Genomic DNA, 21,164 nt, shown 5'->3' on the forward strand with positions numbered 1-21,164 from the left:
TTAAAAAAGAATTTCAGCAATTTGTTATTAAATATAGAATAAATTGGGTTTTTTTCCTTAACAGCAGGTGACTATTGTTTGACTTTTCAATATCACATGTTTGGTTTGGATACAATGGGAGATCTCAAAATATCAACCGGAGTTACAGCCCCTGAAAATGAAGTATTTATAGAATCTGGTAACCTTGGTGACCAGTGGAACAAGGGAATGGTTACAATTACTGGTGCTGCAGGAATGAAGGTTTGTTTGTATACAATTAGATGTCTTTATATAAATGATATAAATTAGGTTCTGGATGGGATTATAAAATAGAGAACAAGATTTATAGAATAAAAGGTAAAAAAATATGAATAGAGAAAAATGGACAAAAAAATTTTTGTATGGTCCACAGAGCTATAAAATAACCATTATGTCTTATTTATGAACCTCTATAAAAAGAGAAAATGTGACGGGCAGAAATTTGTAGAAGATTGAGCTCTACTTATTGTGTTTTTTAAGTCAAAACTGTTGAACATCTTTCATTGGTGTTGAAGCCCCTTAATTATGAATTTGCCCATTTTTTTTACTTTTGCCTTTTATCTTGAAAATTATATAAATGGATAGAGAGAAAATTACAATTATGAAAATTATCATCAAGACAGTTTGTACATTAAATAACTCCAATGGCTGAAATGGTCAAACAACTAGTTATTTGAGATATTGTTTTTCAATGACGAATGTGTCCATTGTTGAAGATGAACATAGACCTAGGTGAGCAACATAGGGTCTTTAGTTCAATAGTTTCCTGCTTATTGTTGTGATCTCCCTAAACAATTTCTTTGAATTTGAATAAAATATTAAGGAAATTATCACTGATTTAATGGGGATTTAATTTTGTGGTTTTGTCTATAAATAAGATTTAATGGGGATTTAATTTTGTGGTTTTGTCTATATGTAAGATTTAATGGGGATTTAATTTTGTGGTTTCCATTAAATGTAAGTGATAGTGTATGAAGGTTAATTTTCGTGGGGTTTTTAATTTCATGGATATATTCTTTCCACTTAAATTCAATCCACCACAAAATTTCTGCTTTTACAGTAGTTAATTTTCTGATGCAGAAGATTCATTATTTTTCATTCAGTCCCTATTTTTGTTGATTTTCTACAAAGTATAAATTATCTGAGGACATGACTTTGTAAAAAGCAAAATCAAATATCCATGAAAAACATTTTTAATTCATCACCATTTATTGAACTTGACTGAAAATAAATCAGTTCACAAAAATTAAACTTTTTGGCTAAAATCAAATATCAATTACCATGATATAATAAGGTGATTTAATTTTACAAGCTTTTTATCTTCCAGTTATTTATAGAGGCTAATAAAGTAACATCATGGAAAGGAGATATTGCTATAGATGATATACAACTATTGCCTGGAGCGTGTGCTGGTGGTATGTTAATTATTGTGGTTAGGGTTAGGGTTAGGGTTAGGGAGATATTGCTATAGATGATATACAACTAATGCCTGGAGTGTGTGCTGGTGGTATGTTAATTATTATGGTTAGGGTTAGGGTTAGGGAGATATTGCTATAGATGATATACAACTAATGCCTGGAGCGTGTGCTGGTGGTTTGTTAATTATGGTGATTAGGGTTAGGGTTAAGGAGATATTGCTATAGATGATATACAACTAATGCCTGGAGCATGTGCTGGTGGTATGTTAATTATTGTGGTTAAGGTTAGGGTTAGGGAGATATTGCTGTTAGGGTAAGGGTTAGGGAGATATTGCTATAGATGATATACAACTAATGCCTGGAGCATGTGCTGGTGGTATGTTAATTATAGTGGTTAGGGTAAGGGTTAGGAAGATATTGCTATAGATGATATACAACTAATGTCTGGAGTGTGTGCTGGTGGTATGTTAATTATAGTGGTTAGGGTAAGGGTTAGGAAGATATTGCTATAGATGATATACAACTAATGCCTGGAGTGTGTGCTGGTGGTATGTTAATTATTATGGTTAGGGTTGGGGTTAGGGAGATATTGCTATAGATGATATACAACTAATGCCTGGAGTGTTTGCTGGTGGTATGTTAATTATTATGATTAGGGTTAGGGTTAAGGAGATATTGCTATAGATGATATACAACTAATGGCTGGAGTGTGTGCTGGTGGTATGTTAATTATTGTGGTTAGGGTTAGGGTTAGGGAGATATTGCTATAGATGATATACAACTAAAGCCTGGAGCGTGTGCTGGTGGTATGTTAATTATTGTGGTTAGGGTTAGGGTTAAGGAGATATTGCTATAGATGATATACAACTAAAGCCTGGAGCGTGTGCTGGTGGTATGTTAATTATTGTGGTTAAGATTAGGGTTAGGGAGATATTGCTGTTAGGGTAAGGGTTAGGGAGATATTGCTATAGATGATATACAACTAATGCCTGGAGCATGTGCTGGTGGTATGTTAATTATAGTGGTTAGGGTTAGGGTTAGGGAGATATTGCTATAGATGATATACAACTAATGCCTGGAGCGTGTGCTGGTGGTATGTTAATTATTATGGTTAGGGTTAGGGTTAGGGAGATATTGCTATAGATGATATACAACTAATGCCTGGAGCATGTGCTGGTTGTATGTTAATTATTGTGGTTAGGGTTAGGGTTAGGGAGATATTGCTGTTAGGGTAAGGGTTAGGGAGATATTGCTATAGATGATATATAACTAATACCTGGAGTGTGTGCTGATGGTATGTTAATTATTGTAGTTAGGGTTAGGGTTAGGAAGATATTGCTATAGATGATATACAACTAATGCCTGGAGCGAGTGCTGGTGGTATGTTAATTATTGTGGTTAGGGTAAGGGTTAGGGAGATATTGCTATAGATGATATACAACTAATGCCTGGAGTGTGTGCTGGTGGTATGTTAATTATAGTGGTTAGGGTTGGGGTTAGGGAGATATTGCTATAGATGATATACAACTAATGCCTGGAGTATGTGCTGGTGGTATGTTAATTATAGTGGTTAGGGTTAGGGTTAGGGTTAGGGAGATATTGCTATAGATGATATACAACTAATGCCTGGAGTGTGTGCTGGTGGTATGTTAATTATTGTGGTTAGGGTTAGGGTTAGGGAGATATTGCTATAGATGATATACAACTAATGCCTGGAGCATGTGCTGGTGGTATGTTAATTATTGTGGTTAGGGTAAGGGTTAGGGAGATATTGCTATAGATGATATACAACTAATGCCTGGAGTGTGTGATGGTGGTATGTTAATTATAGTGGTTAGGGTTAGGGTTAGGGAGATATTGCGATAGATGATATACAACTAATGCCTGGAGTGTGTGCTGGTGGTATGTTAATTATAGTGGTTAGGGTAAGGGTTAGGGAGATATTGCTATAGATGATATACAACTAATGCCTGGAGTGTGTGCTGGTGGTATGTTAATTATTGTGGTTAGGGTTAGGGAGATATTGCTATAGATGATATACAACTAATGCCTGTAGTGTGTGCTGGTGGTATGTTAATTAATGTGGTTAGGGTTAGGGTTAGGGAGATATTGCGATAGATGATATACAACTAATGCCTGGAGCATGTGCTGGTGGTATGTTAATTATTATGGTTAGGGTTAGGGTTAGGGAGATATTGCTATAGATGATATAAAACTAATGCCTGGAGTGTGTGCTGGTGGTATGTTAATTATTGTGGTTAGGGTTAGGGTTAGGCAGATATTGCTATAGATGATATACAACTAATGCCTGGAGTGTGTGCTGGTGGTATGTTAATTATTGTGGTTAGGGTTAGGGTTAGGGAGATATTGCTATAGATGATATACAACTAATGCCTGGAGCATGTGCTGGTGGTATGTTAATTATTGTGGTTAGGGTTAGGGTTAAGGAGATATTGCTATAGATGATATACAACTAATGCCTGGAGCATGTGCTGGTTGTATGTTAATAATTAGGGTTAGGGTTAGGGTTAAGGAGATATTGCTATAGATGATATACAACTAATGCCTGGAGCATGTGCTGGTTGTATGTTAATAATTATGGTTAGGGTTAGGGTTAAGGAGATATTGCTATAGATGATATACAACCTATGCCTGGGGTGTGTGCTGGTGGTATGTTAATTATAGTGGTTAGGGTTAAGGAGATATTGCTATAGATGATATACAACTAATGCCTGGAGTGTGTGCTGGTGGTATGTTACTTATTGTTATATCATGTTTACTAAACCACATCTAGTATATGAAAAAGAAGATGTGGTATGATTGCCAATGAGACAACTATCCACAAAAGACCAAAATGACACAAACATTAACAACTATAGGTCACCGTTTGGCCTTCAACAATGAGCAAAGCCCATACCGCATAGTCAGCTATAAAAGGCCCCGATAAGACAATGTAAAACAATTCAAACGAGAAAACTAACGGCCTTATTTATGTAAAAAAAATAAACGAAAAACAAATATGTAACACATAAACAAACGACAACCACTGAATTACAGGCTCCTGTATGATCTAGGATCTGTTTCTGTAAATAACCTGCCAATCAAGGCACACCTCCTGTTACACAACTAAAGCCTGGAGCGTGTGCTGGTGGTATGTTAATTATTGTAATATTATGTTTACTATACCACATCTGGGATCTGTTTCTGTTTCTGTAAATAAAATTTAGAATGGACATGGGGAACGTGTCAAGCAGACAACAGCTGAAGTCCACCAATGGGTCTTCAATGCAGCAAGAAACTTCCGCACCCGGAGGCGTCCTTCAGCTGGCCCCTAAACAAATATGTATAACTAGTTCAGTGATAATGGGCGTCATACTAAACTCCGAATTATACACAAGAAACTAAAATTAAAAATCACAAGACTAACAAAGGTCAGATGCTCCTGACTGCGGACAAAATTGGGGCGGGGTTAAACATGTTTTATTTTTTAGATCTCAACCCTCCCCCTATACCACTAGCCAATGAAGAAAAAACAAACGCACAACAATACACACGGTAAAACTCAGTATAAGAGAAATCAGAGTCAATAACCTGCCAATCAAGGCACACATCCTGGAACCTGGAGTACAGTATATTAAAATGTTTAGTATATTCACTGAATATCCTCCACCGAGTATTTTCATCAGATCCACACTAATAAAAGTTCTTTATCCACACATAAAATAATTATGTCCAATCTTAAAATCTAAAAGTAATTTTGTAAATCGCATTTTAGATATGTGTGTATTGCCAAGAGACGATCCGACTACACTGCTGCGCATTTACTCATGTTTAAAACCACATTTTCTTTAGACCAGAAAAACATGTTTTAAATGTTCTAGAGTTATGCCTTTTACAAATGAAATAATTGCTGAATGTTTTGTTTCCATTCTCTAACTTAGGTTTGCCTCAACCAAAAGTTATGAAACCTTTACAAAATGCTTATTACCACTAAACATAGATCACTTTAACTGTTCTAGAATTATGCCCCTTTACAAATGAAATAATTGCTGATTTTTTTGTTTCCGTTCTCTTACTTTAGTTTGCCTCAACCAAATATTATGAAACTTATACACAATGCTTATAAAGACAAAACACAAATCAAGTACAAATTAGAGTAGCATCTCTTTTAACATTCTTCAGTTATGTCCCTTTATAACTTATATCATATGCAAGCAAGGGCATCATCTGTGTCCCATGGACACAATCACCATTTATTCTTTAAAAAACTATGGAAAAATAACAAGGATTTGTCAAGATTTTAAAAAATAGCCTTTAAAATTAATGTAATGATATTATAAAAAAAAAAGTGGGGGTAAATTGGATAAAAGTAGTGAATTAGAATATGTGACCTTAAATAAAAAATACCAGAGTAGGGAATATCCTTTAAATAGTAAAATTTAGACCATGGGAAAATAAACCACTTTATGGTAAGTATTTAAAAGTTTTATATAAAATAGAGAATGGAAATGGGGAGTGTGTCAAAGAGACAACAATGTGACCAAAGAGCAGACAACAGCTAAAGACCACAATTGGGTCTTCAACGCTGTGAGAAACAACAGCACCTGGAGGCATGCTTCAGCTGGCCCCTAAACAAAACTTTATACTAGTTCAGTGATAATGAATGTTATACTCAACTCCAAAATATACACAAAAAACTAAAATTAAAAATCATACAAGACTAAAAAAGGCCAGAGGCTTCTGGCTTGGAACAGACACAGAAATGTGGCAGGGTTAATGTTAATGTTAATCTATATATATATAGCTTTTAAAACTTACTGTTATAATATTATGTAAGGGTAAATTTTATTGGCACTATGTGGAAGAAAATAGAGAATTTTTAATATCTGACATTAAGTAAAAAATACCAGAGTAGGGAACATCTGTTAAATACCACTTACTGGTGAGTGTTATAAAGTTATTATGTTTTCTGGTATGTTTGTCCGTTCCTTTGTCTGTTCCTCCGTCTGTTCATCCATCTGTTCTGCTTCAGGTTAAACTTTTTGGTCGAGGTTATTTTTTTTGATGAAGTTGAAGTTCAATCAACTTAAAATTTAGTACACATGTTCCCTATAATAGGATCTTTCTCATTTCAATGCCTAATTTTTTACCCTAATTTCAAGGTCCACTGAACATAGAAAATGCTAGTTCGATTGGGGCATCAGTGTACTATGGACACATTCTTATTTTATGTTTATTAATATATATATGTTGGTTATTTATATTTTTTTTAGTGAGTCCATGTGACAACAGTCCTTGCCTAAATGGTGCATCCTGTTCAGAAACAACAACAGCCATTGGTTACACCTGTTCCTGTCTGGGTGGATTTATAGGACAAAATTGTGCAGTTGGTAAGTCAGAAATGGACTAGAAGTTGAATATTTTTTAAATAGACAGGCTATCACAAGAAGAAAAGACCTGCAAAAACCTAGATCAATCAACAGTCTTCATCATTCATCAATTCTCAACTGAAAATACATTTATTGTTTTAGATTTTTGTAGATTGGGATATTTTAACTGTATGGAATTTGCAAAACTAAAATGTTGCACTTAAAATTTTGTTAACAAACTTGCATGTATATTGCGTTTTTAAGACATCATCAATTAATTAAGTTTTTGCTTGTGTGCATCATTATATTTTTGATAGTTGAGATATATGATAAACTTCTGATGATGTTCTGTTGTCAATCACAATTACTTTCATATTCTATTATCTGTCCCAAATGGCTCTCAGTGCTTTGAATATTTTTTTTTTGCAGATGCGAAAACAGTATCAGAATTTACTTGTGGCTTTGAAACAGAAAATAATTGTGTGTTTGAAAATGTTGATGATGATGATTTTCAGTGGACTTATAGATCTGTAAGTGGCTTATGTGAATGACTTAAAGGGGCATTAGCTATTAGATAAAAAAACAATGGTATGATTTACTTTTTTATCAGTTATTAATGACAGTGATAAATATAGATTCAATCACTGCAACAAGTGTATTATGATATTACTCCACTCCCGACAGTTAAATTTTAATATTTAAAGTGAGAGGCATATATATACTTAAACAGAAGGGATTATATGACTTTCAAATTCATTCATTTTCTTTATTGCAGTGTTATTACCTGACATTACATACCCATTGTAAATTGCAAGGATTGACCTCTGATGAATCGTTATAACTCGCTGAAGATTTGTGTATTAGATTTGATTTTGATTTTTTTATGTTTTAACGCCACTTTTAAGCACCACTTTTGGGCCATTTCGTGGCGGCCAGTTTTTATTGGTGGAGGAAGTCAGAGTGCCCAGAGAAAACGAGGCCTCTTTTGTGTATTAGATGATTTACTGATGTTTATTCAAAACTATAATTTAAGAATGAGATAATAGTACTGTAAATTCAGAAATTATTGCAATGGTTTTATTAATGTGAAAAATGTGACAGGGTTATAATCGCAATAATTTAAACTCACATTTTCAATTTTTTTTGTGAAGAGTTGTTTCATTTGCAATTGTGCCACATCTTTTTTATAAACAGGATTTTTCTCAATATCGAAAAATTAAAATTGCATTTTAGTCAAAAATGATAAAATCGCAATAATAAATGCACGCCATAATTTCTGAATTTACAGTACCTTTTAGTTTTTGTATAGCTTTCACATTATACTATTCATATCTTTTGTTTTTTATCAAGGGATCAACCCCTAGTGGTGGTACAGGCCCTTCTAGTGCATATGAAGGCACACAGTATGTCTACACTGAGGCCTCATCTCCAAATTTTCAGGGGGACACAGCTGTTTTGTCCACTGTTAATACTTTGCTTGCAGGTAATATTATTTAACATTAAAACTTGAATACTGTAAACCAAATTATTTTCGCAGATACTTTATTTCAAGTTAAGCTCTTATACTTTTTGGGTTGTGATTAAATTTTGGGATTTTCAAATTTTTTGAGGTAGATCAATAAGGAACAATCCTTTGTTTAACTTTGTTGCAACAATTTATATTTGCATTGTTTCCTACTGATGAAAGTCGTGATAATAAATTGATCAAGAAAATAAGTTGGTTTACCGTAATTTTTTTTTGAGCACAGCTCATATATATTATATAAAAACTGTAACAGTATTGTTAAAACTTTTGACACTGACGAAGGCCATTTGTTTATCCAAAATATTTGTCAACACGATTTAATAGCAACATTTTCGTATAATAACATCTTTTATCAGATACTTAGCATTGATATGATAGCTTTTGCATATGTGTAATGAGCGGAAGTACACAAGCCATAATTTCCCACCCGGGCTGATAACCCATATCAGGTGCATCTCGTGCACAAAACCCATAATAGTGCCTCTAGTGCAAGTTATTTCCGGTGTTTCCGGTATCGGTTGTTTACTTTTCCATTGTGACGTCAGATGTTTTTTATGACGACGTCAAAATTTACGGGAACTTTTGTGGGGATAGTTTTATACTTGCTAACAAATGCCATTGACAATTATGAATCATTTTATAGTACAACAAACATGGAGTAGTAATGATCGTAAAACTCTTCCAAATTTTCAATGTTTCAAAATGCCTCTATAGGAAATGTTACCATAAATATATAAGGAGTTAATGATGCTGTTGTTTGACAACTATAGTATATTTGATTCATAATTTTAATTTTCTTTATAAAATGTTTGACTGTTTTAGTTATTGCATTAGTTTATTTGCCTTACATAAAACTATTGTCGGAAGTATATGATAAAGCGATTAATACATGGCCTTTTCCATATCAGCCTGGGTATCATCCCTCGACCCATATCAGCACCTCGACTCCGTCTCGGGCTGATATGGGGGTCAGTACTGTTGTGCAAATTTTTTGATATAAAAATGTGGTACGATTGCCATTGAGACAACTCTTCACAAGAGACCAAATGACAAAGAAATTAACAGCTATAGATGATTCTAATGCAATTTGGATGTAGCAATTTTTTTCATTGGCTAAAAGTTGCAGTCAAATCCACAGTTGACTAGGCGTAACTAAGGAGAGACCCGCCATTTTGAATTGATGAATCAACAAATGTTCGATTACTACTATATAATCGAAAATAAAACAACTCCTACCTCGAATTCGCCGTTTTAATGTGATTTTATTCGAATTTGAAATGTACAGGTAACGTAATAACCTCCAGTTTGTAAGTTTTCATTTGTATGACATCACGTTTAGCCATGACGTCTTTGTGCCAAAATCATTTATAAAGTTTCGCGGGGTTTTTTTATTTGACAAATTTAGATATTTTTTCAAGTTTTATCGTATTTTTTCTTTTTGTAGGATTAGAATCGGAATAACAGTACTGTAGTTGAAGAGTTGCCGCCGTCAATTTTGATTTGACGGTCGCAAATCTCCGTTTTAATGTCTCCGCTACGCGTCGCCAGTTAAACTGCATTTGCGACCGTCAAATCTACAATTGACGGTGGCAACTCTGCAACTACAATACTGTTATTCCTTAACTGTACGACTTTCAACAATGAGCAAAGCCTATACCTCATAGTCAGCTGTAAAAGGCCAAATATGACTATGTAAAACAATTCAAAACAAGAAAACTAATGGCCTAATTTATGAACAAAAACCTGAACTACAGGTCAAACTTGTACAGTCAAAGTCAGATCTGATGAACTACAGGTCAGACTTGTACAGTCAACTTCAAATCTGATGAACTACAGGTCAGACTTTGCAGTCAATGTCAGATCTGATGAACTACATGTCAGATTTGTACAGTCAACTTCAAATCTGATGAACTACAGCTCAGACTTGTACAGTCAATGTCAGATCTGATGAACTACATGTCAGACTTGTACAGTCAATGTCAGATCTGATAAACTACAAGTCAGACTTGTACAGTCAATGTCAGATCTGATGAACTACATGTCAAACTTGTATAGTCAATGTCAGATTTGATGAACTACATGTCAGCCATGTACAGTCAATGTCAGATCTGATGAACTACATGTCAAACTTGTATAGTCAATGTCAGATTTGATGAACTACATGTTAGACTTGTACAGTCAATGTCAGATCTGATGAACTACATGTCAAACTTGTACAGTCAATGTCAGATTTGATGAACTACATGTCAGACTTATACAGTCAATGTCAGATCTGATTAACTTCATGTCAGACTTGTACAGTCAACGGCAGATCTGATGAACTACAGCTCAGACTTTTACAGACAATGTTAGATCTGATGAACTACAGGTTAGACTTGTACAGTCAATGTCAGATCTGATGAACTACAAGTCAGACTTGTACAGTCACCATCAGAGCTGATGAACTACAGCTCAGACTTGTACAGTCAACGTCAGATCTAATGAACTACATGTCAGACTTGTACAGTCAACGTCAGATCTGATGAACTACAGGTCAGACTTGTGCAGTCAAAGTCAGATCTAATGAACTACAGGTCAGACTTGTATATTCAAAGTCAGATCTGACGAACTACAGGTCATTTTAAGCTTTTGTAGAGAGTTAAAAGAGACCTCACAGTTTATACCAAAAAAAACACAAGAAAATGTTTAACATGCAATTGGCAAGATATAACTTTAAATACTTTCAACTCATTGCCTAAAATTGACACAATTTTATTATATTTACTACAGGTGCAAGTAGCTATTGCTTGCAGTTTTACCACCACATGTATGGTTCTCCTGGTACCTTTAACACAATATTATATTTACTACAGATACAAGTAGCTACTGCTTGCAGTTTTACCACCATATGTATGGTTCTCCTGGTACCTTTAACACAATATTATATTAACATCAGGTACAAATAGCTATTGCTTGCAGTTTTACCACCATATGTATGGTTCTCCTGGTACCGTTAACACGAATATTATATTAACATCAGGTACAAATAGCTATTGCTTGCAGTTTTACCACCATATGTATGGTACTCCTGGTACCTTTAACACAATATTATATTTACTGCAGGTACAAGTAGCTATTGCTTGCAGTTTTACCTCCATATGTATGGTATTCCTGGTACTATGGAGGTCAAGTTTGGTAACCGTGGTTCTTCTTCTTCTTCTGTGTGGTCCGAGTCTAATGACCAAGGAAATCAATGGGTCTTCCATCAAGTGGAATTACCTCCCAGCTTCACAGATCCAGTGGTATAACTTTTTTTATTGTACTTTTGAAAGTTTAACAATAGCATTCTTTTGGAGCAAGTGAGCAAGGAAATTTTTTTTTAGTATTTCCCTCTTGTATTAAGCTAAAAAAACTGGCAAGATCAATAATTTGATTGAAGCACAAAAAAATAACAGAACATTTCATATAACAAAATTTAGTAATTATTGTGCAGTTTTTACATGTTATGAAAATAATGCAACTGAATTTTATTGCAAAATTTAATGATATACGCATTACATATATATATCTTTACAAAGATTTTCCTGAACTAACAATAATCTATTTTGCATTTTAGTTCATTTAAAAAAATACAAAATCACAAATAAATTAATTGTCTCATTGGCAATCATACCACATCTTCTTTTTTATATAACACAATAGTTTCTGAATTTACAAGAATGAATCTTAGAAACTGAAAGCTCTGATAGTGAAAAGTAAAATCACAAAAATACTGAACTTGGAGGAAAATCAATTCGGAAAGTCTATAATCACATGGCAAAATCAAATAACAAAATGCATCAAAAACGAATGGACAAGAACTGTCATATTCCTGACTTGGTACAGGCATTGTCAAATATAGAAAAATGGTGGATTAAACCTGGTTTTATAGCGCTAACCCTCTCACTTTGATGACAGTCTCATCAAATTCCGTTATATTTACATAGATGCGTTAAAGGATTGTTATATCTAGAAAAAAGATTTCCAATTTTGGTGAAGACATCAAAGACGAGAAAAAAAATTTATTAGAATAAAAGTTAACAAAATGGCTAACAGAGAGTTATAAGAATTAAGCATGACGAATTGCACCAAAAAAGGAGAGAAGAGACAATTGTGATAAAAGATCTATTTTTGAATATATATGAACCTTCAAATGACATTCAGCAATTTCTATTTTTAGATTTTCTTTGAGGCAACCAGAGGGTCATCATATAAAGGGGATGTAGCCCTTGATTTAGTTAAACTTAGTTTGGGACAATGTAAGTAGCAAGTTGATATAGCCCTTGATTTAGTTAAACTTAGTTTGGGACAATGTAAGTATCAAGCTAATATAGACAACTATGATATTTAAAGAGAAACATGTTATCTTCGTTATGCCTTGTATGATTTAGATTATAATAGATAAACAGACACAATTCAAGGGTTATATTCTTTGACAAATGTGAAGCAAACAGCATTTCGTCAATTGGATTGTTGAATAATTTTCACGAACAGTAGTAGCATCTGCTTAAATTTTGGAAATGCACACGTTATAAGCTATAGAAGTCTCCTATTAAAAGAAAAGTGAGAGTTAAGGTGTATTGTAGGAAAAAACCAATGAAGTCAGAACATCTGACAAAAATTCTAAAATCTTACCCAAGTACATTCTTAAGCACTTTGATATTTGAAATTTTTTTATCAAACAGTACGTCAGCATTTTGATATTTGAACAAATTTTATCAAACAGTATGACAGCACTTTGAAATTTGAACCATTTTTATCTAACAGTATGACAGCACTTTCATATTTGAACAATTTTTATCTAACAGTAGGACAGCACTTTGATATTTGAACAATGTTTATCTAACAGTATGACAGCACTTTGATATTTGAACAATTTTTATCTAACAGTATGACAGCACTTTGATATTTGAACAATTTTTATCTAACAGTATGACAGCACTTTGATATTTGAACAATTTTTATCTAACAGTAGGACAGCACTTTGATATTTGAACAAATTTTATCTAACAGTATGACAGCACTTTGATATTTGAACAATTTCTATCAAACAGTACGTCAGCAGTTTGATTATTTCAGGTGCCTCTGGACCGTCTGCCCGTGCTACAAACCCTTGTAACAATGGTGGTAGCTGTAATGAGGATGGCAGTGCTGCTGGTTATTATTGTAGTTGTATGACGGGCTGGTCAGGAGATAATTGTGATGTTCAAGGTTAGTATTTATAATCAAAATTAGGAGGGGGGATCCTCCTAACATGTCCCCTCCCTTTTACATTCTGTTTGTATGTGCCTGATTTGTTTTTCGTTAATTTTTTTTGTACAATAATTAGGCTGTTAGTTTTCTGGTTTTAATCATCTTAAATTTGTGATTTTGGGGCCTCTTATAGCTAACTATGTGGTAATGGCTTTCCTCATGGTTAAAAGCTGTGACTTATAGCTGTTAGTGTCTGTCATTTGGTCTCTTGTGGAGAGTTGTATCATTGACAACCACACCACAATGAACTCATCATAGATATCAGGATTATAGTATTTGTGCACATGACTGCCTTTCCTCTACAAAAAAATCATTAGTGACGATCAAATCAAAAAGTTAAAAGGCCAAATAAAGAACAACATTGGAAAATCATTGAGGACTAACATTTGGATTGTACAAACCTCAATCATAGCTTTGTTATTTACTTTAAAAGGGATCATTAATGGTAGAAGTTTTGATTTTGTACGATTTTGCCCTGAAAATTTCCAACAACATGGCAGCATGTAATACGTTTTCATTCTCTTCAGTATTTTTCATTTAATATCATAAAGGAGCATATAGTTATCAAAGGTACCAGGATTATTTATTTATTATTAACAAGATTGATCGTTTATATAAATATATACAGTGTTAATTTCCATTGTTTAACGCAAGCGTTCATTTTAGATAAATAAATTGAATTAAAACTACGGTTCCTTATTTGTGAATTGTGATTAAAAACTCGTATGTATCATTACTTTCATTTGTTTACAACTCTGTCTTGTATTGTTCTGGTCGTACTATTGCAAATATTAAATTTCATGACTGTATCATGTGTTTCCATCAGTTTACCATAGAACTATCACATGGTTAGGTTTGAAATTAATGGTAAACCCTAGTTTTTAGTGCTTACCTTTTTAATTTATTGACATAACTGCACGACTTGATTCTCAATTGATAGTGGTAAGATAATCGTTGCAAAGAATCCTGCTAAACTTTTGTGAAAGACGGTTTTAATTTTGCAGTGTTGCGAGAGTTTGTGTTCTATTTTGAAGGCAATTGTAGTGAACTGCAATACAAGTACCGTTCCATTGAGTTTAGGTATATGTCTTGTGTTTCTGTCTCTTACCTAGGTTTTCTGTATTTGGCATTTGTAGGCGGCATCATGACATAAGACATGATTGTTACGTGTACCATGATGAACTTTCGAGCATGATTGCTGTGTATATTTTTGACATGACCAGAATATTACTTTTAGACTCTTGACCTATGCACGTTGTGTATGTCATCGGGATACAGTGTGTATATTACCTTCACCTCAAAATATAATTTTCAATTGACCTTGCTTCTGAATATATGGCATGTAGATGTATTGTCATAAGATGGTGAGTCTAGAAACTTCATGTGAGCTTGACCTTTGGCCTCAATGTACAACTTGTATAATTATTTTGTTTGAATTAAATGAGGAATTGTCTGATTGGAACTCATAAAGATATAAAGATATATTTGTTAGTTTTGTGTAGCACGATAACCCTTACCTCAAAATCTGCTTTGTGTTTTTTTGATAATTAAGGAACTCTTGACCAGACTATGTCTTTTTGACTCTTGACCTCTGCATATTGGCTGTGTCTCTTGATATGATTACATTGACGACAAGTCAGGAATCTCTGTTTTTTTGTTGATTTTGTATGTTTTAATTGTAAGTTCAGTTTTATGTTTTGGAGTTTGAACTAGTACACACTTTGTTTAGGGCCATCTGAAGCCCGCCTTCGGTCGAGGGATTTTCACGCTTTGTTGACCCATTAGGGGCCTTCGACTGCTTTCTGTTCTTTGTCATGTTACTGTCACTTTTACACATTCCACATTTTCATTCTCAATTTTTAAGAATGTTAGGTTCAAATGAAAACTAAATCCTTTAATTTCCGTGAACAATTTGAGTGGGTCTCATTGGGGTCTAAGCGTGACGCGGGATTGCTGACTTTTTGTAAGCGTTACACGTGAAAGTCAAATTATTGTGCCGTGAAAACGGGAATTGAAGTCTAGCGGGACACGGGAATTTACAAAAAAATGAGAATTGCTTACGTACATAGTGTAAGCGGGATACGGGAATCTTACAAAACAGTAAGCGGGATCCGGGATCAGAACCCTCAACAAGACCCCCATTCGAGAGATCATTTACTGCATTAGTACAGTTGTGATAGGTAATGCAAAATGTTTTAATCATTTTACCTTAGATTTCATTTCATTTCATGGACATGCAGATATGGATAGTCTGTTTTTACATCTTAAAATTTCACACAGAAGGGATACGCATATCAATAAACAGAACTCAATGCAAAGAACCTTTAAAGTACACTTAGACAGAGAGCTCAATCTAGTGAAACACTTTGATATGTTGGTCACATCGTTGAAATATCGTTGTCTGTTACCAAATTGCACCGAGATCCTGAAAAATATACAAGTTAATTCTAGAAGTAGAATTCAATGGAGGTAAATAAGATGTTTACTTAAATAAATGTAAAATATGTCAATGGGCCACAGATGCCCCTGCTTGTGAAAAAAAACATCAGTAAACTTCCACATATAGATGCAGGATTCACGTTATTTTGACCGTTTTGTGACCATAAGCATTATGTATAAGTTTCAAAATATTTGGTTAAGGCAAACTGAAGTTGAAGAACGGTAACAACATATTTAATATTTTCCTATCTTAAGGCTCTGTGTTGACATTTGTATCATTTGTACTCATACCACATCTTCTTACATATAATAACTCATGAACAGTAAAAGTGACGCCACCCAATATCGGACTTCATAGATCTGTGTTATAGGGTAATAAGAATTGAGTGTAAGGTTTATAACGTTTGATTGAGTAAAACTTTTTTAAGAGAACGGAAACGAAAAATTCAGCATTTTCTATGTTTTTATAGGGACACGAATTCTCATAAACGGTAAAAGTGACGCTACCTAATTTCAAATTTTATTTTGTGCTGTGTGGTACTAAGCATTGTCCCAGGTTAGGGGGTGGTGGGGATCCCGCCTTCTTCGGTATTTATGTGCCTGTCGCATGTCAGGAACCTGTAATTCAGTGTTTGTCGTTTGTTTATGTGTTATATATTTGTTTTTCGTTCATTTTTTGTTCATAAATTTGTCCGTTTCTATTCTCGTTTGAATTGCTTTACATTGTCATTTCGGTGCCTTTTATAGGTGACTATGACCTTTGCTCATTGTTGAAGACCGTATTGTGACCTATAGTTGTTAATTCCTGTGTCATCTGATCTCTTGCGGAGAGTTCTCATTGGCACTCAAGCCATATTAGGTAAAGGGTGGGGGTCCCGTTAACAAAGTTAACCCCGCCGTATTCTGTATGTATGTGCCTGTCCCAAGTCAGGAGCCTGTAATTCAGTGATTGTCGTTTGTTTATGTGTTACATATTTGTCTTTTGTACATACATTAGGCCGTTAGTTCTCGTTTTAATTGTTTTACATTGTCATTTCGTAGCCTTTTATAGCTGACTATTTTGTATGGACCTTGCTCATTGTTGAAGGCCGTATGGTGACCTATAGTTGTTAATTTCTGAGTCATTTGGTCTCTTGTGGAGAGTTCTCATTGACACTCATGCCACATTTTCTTTTTTATATGATTGTGTATAAGTTTTGCAGTATTTCCCAATATTGGTTGAGGCAAACTAAAGTTAGGCGAACGGGACTAATTTTTTGGGATGTTCGGGAAGGACGGACTAGGGTAACACCTTATGCCTCTCCACTATTGCACCAACACAGAAGTTCTGACTATTGTGCTGGTAATACTCATCCCACTAGCACTGTCATTAACACACACACATAAAAATATTTAATCTTAATTTTGATTTATTTTTTTGGGGGCCGAATGATTATATGCATCCCCTTCACAAGGAGTCTCAAATTTGACAAATTTTAATGTACATATACATTTTTGTAATATTTTAGCTTATTTTTCAACTAATTCTAAAGCTTACAAACTTAAATTGATCATCTCTTTCTTTTTATATGTCTTTTAACATTTTGTTTTGAACAAAACGATTTGTTACATATACTTCACATGTATTTCTATCAAATCTGGCATTATTACAAAGCCAATTAAATGAAATTCAGTCGAACTTGAAAACAAATATGCAATCATTCAATTAAGAATTGAATGCTTCTTTTTGTAAATTTATTGGGGTGTAAAAGCGTTGACCGAAGTACATTTTGTATGAAGCACGGAAGCGCTTCATTCTAAAAATGTGCGCACGGTCAACGCTTTTACAACCCTATAAAGTTACAAAAAGAAGCATTCAATACTTATAATTACATTTTTTAGCTTTGATCATAAAAACACCAATGTTTTTATTTATTTCACCTGTGCACTTTATTGTTGGACCACGTGTTATCATGAATGAAAAGTTGTATTGAGCAATGCAACTGCTTACGGAATAACGCGTAATGTGCAGTTACCCAATCAGAATAAAGTATTATAATGAAACATACATCTAATGTAATTATATATATATATATATATGCAAGTCGTTAACTGGTCAAGTGGCTAGATGCACATATCGTCGGCCAATTGAACCACATGTCGTTTTAAAACTTCTAGAAATATTAACGGAAATAAGGGATGAGTAAAGAAAAATAAATGAAAACAGAACGACTGAATTAAATAAAAGGATGTTCGATATACTGTATATTTCGGTTTATTTTTAAAATCTATACGATGGTTTAATTATTTTTATCTAGTTTCCTAATGAAAATAATTAAAAGAGAAGATAAATACCTTACAGCTTCCTTTACCGCCGATGCTGAAATGTTTAATGTTATAAAACAATTTTAGCGTCTTTGACCTACTTTATCTTTTTATTCGGATACTTGCGGTTATCTTCTCCAAATGCAAGTTCAACAGGAACATTAGAATGATCTAGAATAGAACCCAGATGGAACCAAGAAGTCGGGTTGCTATAACCAAACAACCCGGATGTTGAAACAGTTACCATGGTTTCGAACCAAAGAACCAAGGTTCAGAACCAAAAAACCCAGATGGAACCAAGGTTTAGAACCAGAGTGCCCGGATAGAACCTAATTGCATTCAGAATTCTCTTGACTTTTTATACCTTCAACGTATTTTCCAAATCATTTATTTATTTAGTATATTTATATATAATTATTTATAAAGCCAAACACGTACAAAGTTGAAGAGCATTGAGGATCCAAAATTCCAAAAAGTTGTACCAAATACGGCTAAGGTAATCTATGCCTGGGATACATCTACCAACAAGTATGAATATGAGGAGCATATGATTATCTGTAAATACCCAAAAGTATGAAGATAGATAAAACAAACAAGCACTTGTTAAAAAACAAAGAAATGCTAATAGATATTCAGTTTTCATTTTCTTATTACCAGTGGCGTAAACAATTGAATAGTAATACATTTTGTTAGCTATATATTTCAGGTGAATAACCACTCTAGGCATAGTCTGTAACTGTTTGAGAATTGAGTTATTAAAAGAAAATACAAAGCAGACCAACATTCATTTCTTAGTTATGTATTTAAATGTTTCAAAACCAAAGTTTTTCAAATCATTTGTCTATTGGTCATTAGGATGCTGTTCCAACAAATAGAATTAAATTCAAAACAGTGTGGCTGTGGCCATTGATTGACACATTAAATTCATCCATTGACTGGGACAATTTACGTGAACGTTTGTCTGTAACGACCACTGTTCACGACGTACCTACGATAGACATTTAAACTGTGGGGTCACCAAAGTTTCTTAACGTCTTTAATTATAAAATAATTCGAAAAATTAATCAGGAATAACCTTTATGTTTTGATTTATATAATTGATATAAATCAAAACATCGTGTTATTTCTGATTAATTTTTTCGAATTACTTTATTAAGTGTTGAGAACCTTTGGTGATCCCATAGTTTAAGTGCCTTTAAAAAGTACATAGTGAGCAGTGGTCGTTACATACAAACGTTCACCGAGATTGTCCCAGTCAATGGATGAATTTAATGTGTCAATCAATGGCCACAGCCACACTGTTTTGAATTTCATTCTATTTCCTTCCCACTTGTTTTGGGTACAGAAGTTCTGTATATTTTTGGGGAGTATGATAACTCGACAATTCTTTAAAAAGATGTTAATATTGTGTTTTACAGATGTATCGGGTAATTCCTACAGCTGTGGATTTGAGACAGATGGTGCACCATGTATTTTCAAGGATACAACTAATGATGAATTTGATTGGACACGACGTACTGTAAGCTCTTATTAATTCTACAAAAAAGCTTTAATTATCATTGATAGTGTTGTCTGACGTTCTAGTATTTCCTTGAAGAAATTATGTAAATGATAGGGAAATGTGCTTTTTAAAAACTAAAGTAAAAATTTTGAGTCTAAGGCAGATTTAAGTAAGCTTATGTTGCAGATCTAGACTAAGAAAGATGCCCTGTCAATATAACAGTTTATCAAAGTAAAGTTCAATATTGTTATATGATGGCCAACTGGTTACTATGGTCACATAATTGCCTTTTGTTACTAAACCTTAAGGGATTAAAATCGTTATTGTGATATGATGGCCAACTGGTTACTATGATCCATAATTGCCTTTTGTTACTAAACCTTAAGGGATTAAAATCGTGATAAGACATTAAATGGTTTTCTGGCTCAATTATTTTTGGAAAATGCTGCTTTCAGCGGCATGTTTCCGATACTATTGACCTGAACTTCCATTACATTTCTCTGCCTACCGCGCTTGGTTTCGTATTTACTATTTTACAAACAAACTGATATCTGCTTGTATTATCATTATTGTGTGTGTAGTAATCAACCGGGAACCAGCTTACATACATTATTTACAGAATAAAACATTTTGTCCTGTTCATATGTTTATTGTTACCACAATGATATTTTGAGCTTTCCCTTTGTTATGTTTTTCATATTTATTCAATTTTTCGCTTTTATCTACGTAATAAACAAATAGATCCATTTTGACATGGCTCTGGACTTTTCACACACCAATGATCAGCAATCGCTAGACAAAATAGTTCTCCTGAATAATGTCAGCCTCTCTTACCATTTCACTTAACAACCATTAAAAAGTATTTAGGAAGCTGGCTTGTCATATTTTGGAATTTTGGTCGAATTTTTGGAATCCTCTGGTTTTGTCCATTTGAATGCATTAAAACAAATTTTGCCCAGTGACCCCCATTTTCCTTTTCATAATACTAATAAGCTGTCTGTTAAAGTCTTTTAACATTTTAATTACTTTTTAATAGTTTTTGAGGACTTTAACTAGTCAATGATAAAGCTATGAAAAGTCGAGAGAGAACATTTTCCCGCCAAAATTTAAATGGCTAATATATTGAAAACAAGCACGGTGACCTATATATTTTTTTGCTCTTTATATTCCTTTATTAATCCCCTATTAATATAAACTAGTGTTTTGAAAAATTAATTACTTTGAAACTGAGAAGCGAACTCCCTTAATAGGAATCATCTTGACATCCATTGGATAGATACTGGGCTTTATCCAGATTTACGAAGTTTTTAATAATAAAA

General features: G+C 33.7%; 1 protein-coding gene across 3 annotated transcripts in view; it reads left to right on the top strand.

The window, feature by feature from the left end:
• LOC143078647 (MAM and LDL-receptor class A domain-containing protein 1-like) overlaps nt 1-21,164 on the top strand; it is a 175,528-nt gene that overhangs the window by 136,719 nt on the left and 17,645 nt on the right. For 2 of the 3 annotated variants that reach the window (XM_076253497.1, XM_076253498.1), the window contains exons 24-32: nt 65-240; nt 1,346-1,433; nt 6,710-6,826; nt 7,235-7,335; nt 8,156-8,288; nt 11,433-11,611; nt 12,529-12,607; nt 13,428-13,559; nt 19,763-19,863. In XM_076253497.1, coding sequence (XP_076109612.1) covers nt 65-240; nt 1,346-1,433; nt 6,710-6,826; nt 7,235-7,335; nt 8,156-8,288; nt 11,433-11,611; nt 12,529-12,607; nt 13,428-13,559; nt 19,763-19,863 — 1,106 coding nt within the window. The remainder of the gene's footprint in view (nt 1-64; nt 241-1,345; nt 1,434-6,709; nt 6,827-7,234; nt 7,336-8,155; nt 8,289-11,432; nt 11,612-12,528; nt 12,608-13,427; nt 13,560-19,762; nt 19,864-21,164) is intronic. The other variant, XM_076253500.1, reaches the window with a different exon arrangement.

Source organism: Mytilus galloprovincialis, chromosome 6 (assembly GCF_965363235.1).
Source record: "Mytilus galloprovincialis chromosome 6, xbMytGall1.hap1.1, whole genome shotgun sequence".
NCBI lineage: Eukaryota > Metazoa > Mollusca > Bivalvia > Mytilida > Mytilidae > Mytilus > Mytilus galloprovincialis.